Genomic DNA, 10,477 nt, shown 5'->3' with positions numbered 1-10,477 from the left:
CCTTCGTCACTGCCTGCCTGCATTGTATGGTGGTCGATGGTGAGTCGGTACCCCGTCCCTGGGGTGAAGCGCTGTATGCCACGAAGCCAAATGAGTTGATTCATTTCGATTGGCTGTCGCTCCCGGAGGCTCCGGGAGGCCTGAAATACGTCCTGGTCATCAAGGATGACATGAGCGGGTTCGTTCGGTTACATACATGCCAGTACGACAGCGTCTGCAGCAGAGACGGCCGCGGCGTTGATGGAATGGTTTGGACTGTTCGGGGTGGTCAGGACCTGGGTATCCGACTCTGGGTCCCATTTCAAGAACGAACTGGTCAGTACCCTGGGTCGTATGTTTGGTGTTCATCATCATTTTGTCACACCACACTGCCCCTGGGCCAACGGGACAGTTGAGGTGGTGAACCGGATCGTCGTCCGGACCCTGAAGACCCTGTGCAGCGAGATGCGCTTGCAACCCGGAGACTGGCCGGGGGTGTTACCCCTGGTACAGTCTGCCGTGAATTAGCAGCCGGCCGACCGTTTGGATGGCGTAGCGCCAACGACGGCGTTTACGGGCCTGCCTGCTACACCTCCCCTGACTGGACTGGTCCACCCGGACGAGCCCCGGGTGGTAACGATCGACTGGATTAAGTCCTGGGCGATACACCACGCGACGGAGCTCGCAGATGCCGTGGGAATTATGCACAAGCACGTGGCAGAGACGGCGGCAGCAAAGCGCGCTAAGGCCCGGTACCGTCGTGATGGTCAACGTTCCGTGAAGCTGGCGAAATTTACGCTGGGCGATTTTGTTTTGGTGGCCCGGGCTCTCCAGCATCCGGGAAAGCTAGCGTTGCGTTGGAAGGGACCCTTTCGGGTCGTGAAGGTGGTCTCCGACTACCTGATGGAAGTCCAGCAGCTGGTGCCTCCGGGAGCGACGTCCCTGCACCATGCCAGCCGGCTCCGCCTGTACTGCGAGGGCGGACGTGAAGTCAATGAAGATTTGAAGACCCAAATCGCGTTCGGCGATGAAGGTTTTTACGTGGAAGACCTCCGGGACCTGCGTCTGCGAGATGGGGTCTGGAAAGTCCTGATCAAGTGGCTTGGCCTAGACGATCTGGGGTCGTCCTGGGAACCGGCCCTATCGATCTACGAAGACGTTCCCGTGCTATTCCGTCGCTGGGCCAAGGCCCGGAGCAACGAAGACGGCGTGAGCGAAATGATAGACGATCTCACGAGTGCATGTGGCCACCCAATGTAGGGGGGGAAGTGTATCGGCCGAGCCTCTGTTCGACTCCCCGTGCCTGGTGTGGGTAGCCGAATGTTGGTCACGAACGACATTTGAAGAGTGTGAAATATGACCTGGATCGGAGCGGCATGTGTTCCGAGCTGATGGTACACTGTACGATGCATGACTTGTAGAGAGTAGTGAAGTGATAGGAGGGAACTGACTGACTGACTGGATAATGAACTTACTTTTGGATTTGTCATCGAGGTCACCGTTGTGAACACGGTAGTCGTCGGTTGCGAACACCGGCGCAAGACAACAGTATCTCAGACAGTTGGTGAGATGGGACATCCCATCACACATATATTCCTCGTCATGAGGACAATCAGAGTACCATCCAGATAGTAAATAGCTCTAGACGCCATGGGCGTACAAAACTCTTCGATGTACGCTACCCATTTCATTAAGCCTTGCATTCTGAATTCCCCTGTAACGTTAGTAGTATAAGTAGAAATATTTAATAAACTTCAATAACTTCTACAGTAACGAATAGTATAAGAGCATCGGTACCAGCAGTTCTCATATCCCAATAATTTTATTGGGCGATTTACTGGAATTCCAAAAAACCGTTCACACCGGTACCTATAGCCAGTAAAAAAATTACTGGACTCCACTACTCCAACACATATTTCAGTAAATTTGTTGGAATTTTTGTTGGAGCACTGGCCTCCAGTAAGTCAACTGACCAATCATATTCATCTGTGATTCGATCGATTTGTGTATTTGTTCCCCATTCCAAGCTCCTTCGCGACTGCGCCGACGCAGTCGCCAAGGAGCTTCCGCCTGCTCCGCTCCCGCTGGGACTTCCTTGGCCACATCCTCCAGTATCCCGTCAACCCCATAGGATATGTCCAAGGAGGCCCCAGTGGCGTACAAGTCCATGCCCCGTGTAACCGTGCCCATCATCCGGTTGCTAACCGGATGACTAGTCGAAACCTCTTCAGTCCAAGGTGTCTCTTTGCACACCTACAAGTCCTCTTATGCAACCAAGTTTTCCCCCGACGATACATCAATGGTTGGTTGCGCGTAGCTTAGTGATAGCGTAGTAGTCTTAACGCTATCAATTCATTCTTGATTCTACCATCTCCTGCGTCTTCCTCTGCGCACGCTCACACCCGGTCCTTCAGCTTTTCCGTTGCTGAGCATTGGCCTGGACGCCCCATCACGTCGCTGCCTCGCGCCCTCAACCCTGACCTCAATACCGTCCTCGGCTCCAGCGCCTCACGTGCGTCACCGACCTGCAGGCCCTTCGCTCCACCACCGCACCGCCGCGGACAAGATCCGGTGGATAGATCTTGTCCGCGGCTTCCTGACCGATTAGATCGTCACCGCATGCCCCACCATTCCCCAGCACTCAGACGTCTGATGTTCGACGTACCGGTATGCGAAGTCCGCTAGCTGTAGACGCAAATGATTTCTTAGTTAGCTCATGTACGCGAATAAACGTCACTATACATACATATAACGTTAGCAAAACATGCAATGAAGGAACGCTCCCGAAACTTCACCCCACATGAGCAGGGGCAGGTAAGTCACGCATGGCTGAGTGCCTCGCTCGATCTAATCGTCGGAAACGATCAAACTACAAGCATTTCTAAGCCCGAGTACTGCACTTCGGTGCGAAATCAAAACGAGAGAAAAATTTGCCCTTAATGGCGCCAGTAACTCGCTTATCCGAACAAGTTATCCGGATAATGGAGTCAAATTTACTGGCACTGGTGCAGATGCTCTAAGTAGAAATATTCAATAAACTTCAAAAATTTCTACAGTAACGTATAAGTAGAAGTATATAAAAAACTTATATACCCTGAATAATCTCTAAATATAACGTAACTTATATTATTTCTACAATTACGAAGTACAAAACATTTGACCGTTAACACTTCAACATGAATACATTCCACTTATAAAGCGTTTATGACAACATTTTTGTCAGTCTGCTAATTCTCTGGGGTCTGCGCCTTTCGAAGGGGGAAGAGGAGCAACAACAACGGGAGTCGATGGAATGCTGGATGCAACAGCGGCCGCAAATGGTGGAACAGGGGTGGACGAGGGCAATGATACAGGGGTCATCGGCGGCGAAAATGCGTAGTCCTCGTCCGCCTCATGCTCGTTAATCATTGATTGGAGGACTGCCTTAGGATCACTACCACTCTTTCGACAAAGCGCCAGCAGCAAGCACACTGTCGTTTCACCTTCGAGACGATACTTGAGGACGCTCTTCAACAATGGTAAAGGGTGCAAATCTGCGACGCCCACGTCCTCAAGCACCTGGTCGTTCGCTTCGACTTGGCGGCCGTACTGCTTGCGGATATTGCGGTGTTGGGGTATCTCCGGGTGGTCCTTGGTCACGTGCACCTTGAAGTAGGTGTACCACACGACAACGCCACATCCATCAACCATGCACTTGGGCGACCACATGAAGTCAATTTGAAAAGTGGTTCGTTGTGGTAAATGCCGTTGGTTTCGAACGGTCTTATCTGTGCAAGAATTCACGTATCCGGGTGTTTATCTGGCGATATTCAAATTCCCCGAGAACAGGTAGTTTTTTCGATCTGCGGGGGCTCTGCCGGGGAATTCCTCGTCTACAGTGTATTGTGCTTTTCACTCGTTTTGGCTATTCACACCATAAACTTGGGTGATTGTTACATCGGCCCCAGTGTTTTAGATACTATTAATAGTAATCCGTACCGTGATTTAGGATGTCACGTTTCGTTACAGAAATAATTATAGGGAGGTCATTTATGCAACTCCCTCGCTTTTGCACGTTTGAAAAGTGCAAATCGAAGTTATATCTGCTATTCTCAAGACCAAATTGCACAATTCACTGGTCATCATGAACAACTTTTGATATTACAAATGACACATTGCGCCGGAGTTCTACCGTACAACGATGTACGTATGGTGCCACATCGTAGAAAACCACGCCATCTTCTTGTTCCATCTCATAGTACATGCAGATATCATGTACTACGCGATGGATTAGCAGCCAAGGTGTTTTGGTCACTTCAGCATTACATGTGATTATTATTCCTCAGAGTTATTTGGCGTTTATAAAAGCCCAGTGAATTAGCTAAAACACCAGGTATTTATTCAACGGTGGAGATGCTCTTAGAGCATCTCCACCGCGCCCAGTAAATTGGCCAATCAGTAAATCTGTGTGCTGATTTACTGAAATATTTTCGCACCGCACCATTATCTGGTTCAGTACTTTGCTGACCAGTAAATATTCCAGTAAAAGTCACACAGAATTGATGGACTTGTACTGGATTTGCTGGAGTCAGTATCCGGTTACAGTGGCCGGATAGAGACGTCGGTGCATAAACACACGAAGCAAGCGAAGCCTCAGGGTCGGTCATGGCATAGGTCGAGGTGCAGTTGTGGCGGCCCTGGCACGGTATGTATGCCGCAGTCAATAGCTTATGACTTATGTGGTGATGACTCTTGCAGCGTAGGTCAGTTGCGGCCGATAGCGCATTCGCCTGCGGTCGATGCTGCCGTGATAAGTTTACTGTTAGGCGGCAGCATCGACCGCAGGCGAATGCGGCCGGTTTCTTGTGTGCGCCGGTCCGAGCCCGGTCCGAGGCCGATCCTGCCGTGGTTGGCGGTGTCTGTCTTGCGCCGGTCGAAGTTGCATGGCTTGCCGCGTTGGCGAGAGTCGTGCGGCATTCGGTGGGTATGTCTTCGCGGCCGGTAGTTGTGTTGTTAATGTTGCAGGACCCATGTCATCGTCTACAACTCGACAGGCCCCGCGCCATTGAATGCTGAATTATCAAGGTCAATAGCGCGGATCCTTTTGAGCTGGCAGATGCCTATTATATCTGTATATCACCGTACTCCGTCTACTAGTTCACGAGAAACTACAGTTGATGCCATTCCTGGTGATAAGGATAACTTCGTACATATGCATGCCTGTTGCGCATCATTGCGTGCTATTCCTGGAGATAAGCATACCTCATAGTCGAAATTAACGCAGTTTCCACTCAGGATGGTCGAATGATGGTGAATTTACTGGTTGGAGTTGGGCGTTTTGCGGTGCGAATTACCCTGAATTATCAGTCCATTACAATACTGGAGGTTGTTATCCGAACACTATGCGGATATTGGTGTGTCGATTTACTGGAATGCGGTGGAGATGCTCTAACACAGCTACAACAGAAGTACCACTCTTTTACAGTTAGCCACAAAAGCCAAGTTCTGGCCTACGAATTCCGTAGAATGTGACGCATTCGACACTGAACAATGGATGTCCTCCCAACAGAGACAAACACTGTCTACCAGAATCAGACGCCCAGAGTGGAGCAAGAAGCTGGAAGTTAAGCTCAGTGAGCGTAACCACCACTGGTCGCACCGTCTTCTGTCATGGACGTAACTCGTCGGACACCCATTCTGCGGAACTCTACCAATTGACTCTTTCATCCCGACACGCCGTGGAAGGGATAGATGGACCGAGTAACTACCGGGATGCCATCACCCCCTATGTCATCACCCCCTAAGCCAACATCCATTGGCATATCGGCTCAGTTATGGGCCGAGAGGCCGGAGTTCATGCTCCCTGGCTCGCACCTGAGGATGCCGAAGGGCGGCAGATGAATTACCTGTAGTTGACTTCAGAATGCGCAGAACGTTGTCACATCAAGGCGTTTGGTAAGTGGCTGGTCGGGGAAGATAAATTCCACGTCCGAAACTGAGACGTATCCATCGCAATCCAAAAAATGTCGATCAACACTCTTTCGTTTTTTATGAAAATGAGTGCCAGACATGAACGGACTATCCCATGTGTAGACGGACCATCCACGCCTCAAAACTCGCATCCATGTCTGAGTTATGCGGGAAGCGTGAACAATTGTTTTATCCGGAAATATTGGGTAATAACCAATCAAAAGCTCGGAATATCTTGAAACATGGACAGAAATATTCCGCGACCAGCCCCTACTTTTACCTTCGACTTTTCGACCTTTGAATCATCTGATTGGTTACTATACTTCGAAGTACGGTTTTCATTTCGACAAATGGCATCTGGGTAGTCAAAATAATATTCAAATCACTGTTGAAATGATTTAAATTTTGGAGGAGATTAAATTATGCGTCAACTTTTGATTGTTATTTTTGTATTGTCGAAGTCAAATTCTTGCATTTTGGCAGGCCATTTAATCATAGAGTGCACATTATAATATTCAATTATGATTGATACAGTAAACTGGGAAAGAACTCGACACAGTTGCACACAACAATATATAAGAGTTTGTAAGCCACCCATCGAGACAAGTTCGAATATTATTGTGTCATACATCACTCGTCTGATAAAATACGAAAAATTCAACTGATGTGATTCGCCACAGCATCACAAAAATATTCAAATTCCACAACTGAGTACACAGGACTCCAAAACAAACCCATACAAAATTCAACATAACAAATTCTCCAACATAACAAATACTTCACTTAACTGTAAACAAAAACAAAATCCACCAACAGGTAGCCAAACATCAAAGGAGTCAAATGCAACAGTCAAAAACCATTAAATCCTCACCGTTTGCCCAATAAACTCAAAGAAAGTATATTAAAAACACGGAACAAGCGTAAGCGTTTGACGCGGTGGCGCAATGGTTTAGTGCGACGGCATAACAATTATAGAGGAAGGGCCCCAGGTTCAATTCCCGGCGTGTGTCAAACTTTTTCCTATTTTTTTAAAATCATTGCGGCTCATACAAAAATCTAGTGATATAAACACACCATACAAAATCGAATTATTGACAATCCATTGGCTCCTGAGGAAGTGCCTTTTCAAAGCTGCTACGAATCGTCTCCGTGGACACCATGTCCCAAGCGGCGATGGCACTCTTACTCAAGGCCAACCGTTTTTGACGAGCGGTCAGTGAAAATGGATCGTCATCATCTCCCGTGATGATGTCTTTTTAAAGCCACAGTTCCCGTAGGTGCCGCTTCAAAGGAACCACCACACCGACGTCAAGGGGTTGGCACATGGACGTCGAGTTCGGCGGCAATGGGCACAGGTGCGATCCAAGCTCTTCGTTGATAATCTTGTAGGAAGCCTCAGACACGTGCGATCCGAAATTATCCACAAGGATAACGGACGCTTCTTCGATGTCGTCATGCAGCACCGTGCGCAGGTAAGTCTTCCAAACGCGACCGTCCATCCAAACTTTTTCTTGAACAGTGTAGGTGACGGGAAAGGTGGGAAACTCATTCACCTCAATGCGGCCACCAAGTACACCCTTCATGATGAAAAAAATAGGCAGCTTCGTTCCATCAGCCATGCACGCTGGTTACGCTTGATCCAGGTGACCATATGGATCGTGGTAAGCGCACGCTCAGCGTCCCTCAATCCATGGATGAACTCAAGCATTCCGGGTGGGTCAGGAAACACTTCGGGGCGGCCGCCAGATTTGAGCTTCATTCGCTTCTTGTTGCCCTTGTAGGCTAGGAGTTCAGAGCGTCTGCTTTGCCAGTTTCGATAGGTGCGCCGCGCTACACCAAGCTCGGCGGCGACATCATAGTCGTTCATTGTCTGAAGTAGACTCAACGCTTAAAGCTTGAAGGCTATCGGGTACATGATGCGCGCCATTGTAAAAGAATGACTTGAAATTAGAGAATAAAAATATATCCAATCAAAACACAGTATATGTGCGAAATTATTTCATTGGACAATACTACATTAGTAATAATGGATACTTCGTTAGGCCTTGCATTCTTCATTCCCCGGTACTCTGGTCCAAAATAGCTGCCGTGTTGCATATTTTCGAAGGTGCAGTTTTGTTTGACTTGTAATTTGTACACTAAATACAAATCATTTAGCCACTTGTATACTGTACATGTTTCGTATATGATATACAAACCTCGCTATGAGTGAAGCATATTTATACTGAAAATATCCAGTGACTTCCACCACAACAAGCAAATCGGAAGATAAAGGCCGCCGTTTGCGGAATACAGTGCCGTAGCTTGTTCAAATGGCTAGGACTAGGCATCGTTTAGCCTCAGGTGCGATTTCGTATTCGACAGACGTCTACCGAAGGGTCTATGGTCACGTATGGCGTATGGTATCTTTTGAGCATGTTTGATCATAAATACAACATCATAGAAGCGAGATAGCCTTGTTAGTGCTTCAAGGGCAATACAACAACTACATGATCAAGTGGGCGAGATGGGGAGGTTTAAAGTTAAGATTTGATTCCCTGGCGGGTGATTGAATATTTTGCCAATTGAAGGCCATTTTTCAAGTTCGATAACTTCGACAAGTGTGTGAATTTTGCGCAGCTTGAAGTATCCAATCAAAAAGGAGATCTTCAGGTTGCATTTACACCAATCAGATAGGAGGACGAGAAAGTTATCTTCATTTTGAAGTCTAACATGACAACTATTTTGGACCAGAGTGATATTCGTTACTGTAGAAGTTATTGAACTTCAATTATTAATACTACTTCTTCAAGTTTTTTAAGTTAAACAAATTATTGAGGTTACATATGTTACACAAGTTATACTATTACATTGTTAACAGTACTCAAAGACTCAACTCCATTTTAGTTTCGCATTCCATTCCATTAGACTTTGTACGTCGTCATGGCTTTGGACCGGGTTTGGATGGGTTCACACCAACGCCACACGCATGTGGCGCTTGTGAAAGTGGGTCGTTGGTAAGATCTTGCGGTGGGATTGGAACGATGTGTCCTGAGTACATCAACTGAGTACATCAACTTGAAACGCTTGGTCGAGTAATCGTCATCGAAGTACTGCATTGGGTGCACACGAATAGGTACAAAGGACATGATATCATTGAACCTCGATACTGCGCGACTTAATGAGGAGGTTTTGATACAACCTTTGATGGACTGGTGTCATGGCGTCCTCTGGCCAAGTCGCGCTCTTGGATCTAGTTGTGTTAACATACTTGTCCAGTAAGTCATAGGAGCTCTATAACTTGTATCGAAAGTGGAGCATCACGGCCTCTGAGCTGCGAAGCTCATTATACAACCATTGATTAGCGGACTCACTCAAGTTTGAAGTGACCTTGTCGTAGGTTGGTCTTGGAAAGTCATATGCCACCCAATGCTTTATCGGGATGTCCAACAGGTATGCAGCAACATCTAAGTTATAACGAGTGTGTTATATATAAAAATTTAGTCAAAGCACCTGGATTCCTGGATGTCTGACCGAGCCAATTTAAACACGGCGACTTCTTCACTGCTCGCCAATCGGCGTCCCAGGGACGTGTTGATGTTTGTGATGATATGTCGCATGCAAAATCGGTGAGGTGTATCAGGGCGCACCGCAGTGCAAGCGATGATGAGGCCTATAACGCACACTGTGTTACTTCAAAATGTACTGTAAGCTTCGTAACAATCATAACTTCCATAACTGTTATTACTTCCACGAATTGCATTATTAAAAATAAGTTATACATTTTCATACCTTTCATACGATTCGAAACAATCAAAGCGCTTGACAGAAGGACACCAGCGGATTGCAGACACCTCAGGAACCAAGTCCAGTGTTCGCCATTTTCAACAGGAACCATGGCGATTCCTAAATTAGACTTAGTGCATATTAAAGTACAACACTACCTAGCACGATGAGGTGGTTGTTTGGTTCCTTCACCGTCACCAATAACAGCACGCCGTTCGAGTTCATTAGGTGTTTCAAATGAACGCCTATAAGTACCATAATTAATAACGGAACATATAAATGTATTACCTACCATCAAGCGCAAAGAGGTTTTGACAATGCTGGAAAGCATTGACGCAAAAACCCAGCACAACGACACTTTTTTTATTGGATTGCAGGGCATCGAGGATCTTCACAAGTTATACAAATTAAATTAGTTATGTACTGGTAACTATTTGAAGTTAAATTATTTTTGTAACTATCATAAATTCAAAACTAATTTTAACGTGTCCGACCATTGATGGGCCAACTTTTCTTCATTTTTAATCTCAATTATTTCGGGTTTTTTTGTTTTCCGAGTGGGAATGATACATTTTCGGATAGGTAATGATGAGTACTTTATGAATAACTCGAAGGATATCGATTTAAACAGTTTAGGAATGTACAGGATTTTTTTGAAGTCGAGCACTTTACACAGTCGACCATTGATGGGCCAACTTTTATACTTGAACTAAGTATAAAGAATCCAGGTCAGCGAGAAATAACAATTAATAGAGGTTTACCAAATCTGAACAGGTATCACGTA

The 10,477-nt window shown here is 46.6% G+C and overlaps 2 protein-coding genes across 2 annotated transcripts; one reads left to right on the top strand and one right to left on the bottom strand.

Moving 5' to 3' along the window:
* Window positions 1-1,629: 1,629 nt before the first annotated feature.
* On the top strand, window positions 1,630-2,587 carry H257_13062 (hypothetical protein; the record flags this gene model as incomplete). The annotated part of the gene is made up of 3 exons (XM_009840486.1): window positions 1,630-1,652; window positions 2,007-2,155; window positions 2,394-2,587. 3 exons carry the CDS (start codon window positions 1,630-1,632, stop codon window positions 2,585-2,587), a joined length of 366 nt encoding a protein of 121 aa, XP_009838788.1.
* Window positions 2,588-3,198: 611 nt separating this feature from the next.
* H257_13061 (hypothetical protein) lies at window positions 3,199-3,687 on the bottom strand (the record flags this gene model as incomplete). The annotated part of the gene is made up of 1 exon (XM_009840485.1): window positions 3,199-3,687. One exon carries the CDS (start codon window positions 3,685-3,687, stop codon window positions 3,199-3,201), a length of 489 nt encoding a protein of 162 aa, XP_009838787.1.
* Between the last annotated feature and the right edge of the window lie 6,790 nt (window positions 3,688-10,477).

This window comes from Aphanomyces astaci (genome assembly GCF_000520075.1).
Source record: "Aphanomyces astaci strain APO3 unplaced genomic scaffold supercont1.45, whole genome shotgun sequence".
Taxonomy (NCBI): domain Eukaryota; phylum Oomycota; class Saprolegniomycetes; order Saprolegniales; family Verrucalvaceae; genus Aphanomyces; species Aphanomyces astaci.
The sequence above is the reverse complement of the archived record's forward strand: the minus strand, read 5'-3'. Positions and strand labels throughout refer to the sequence as shown.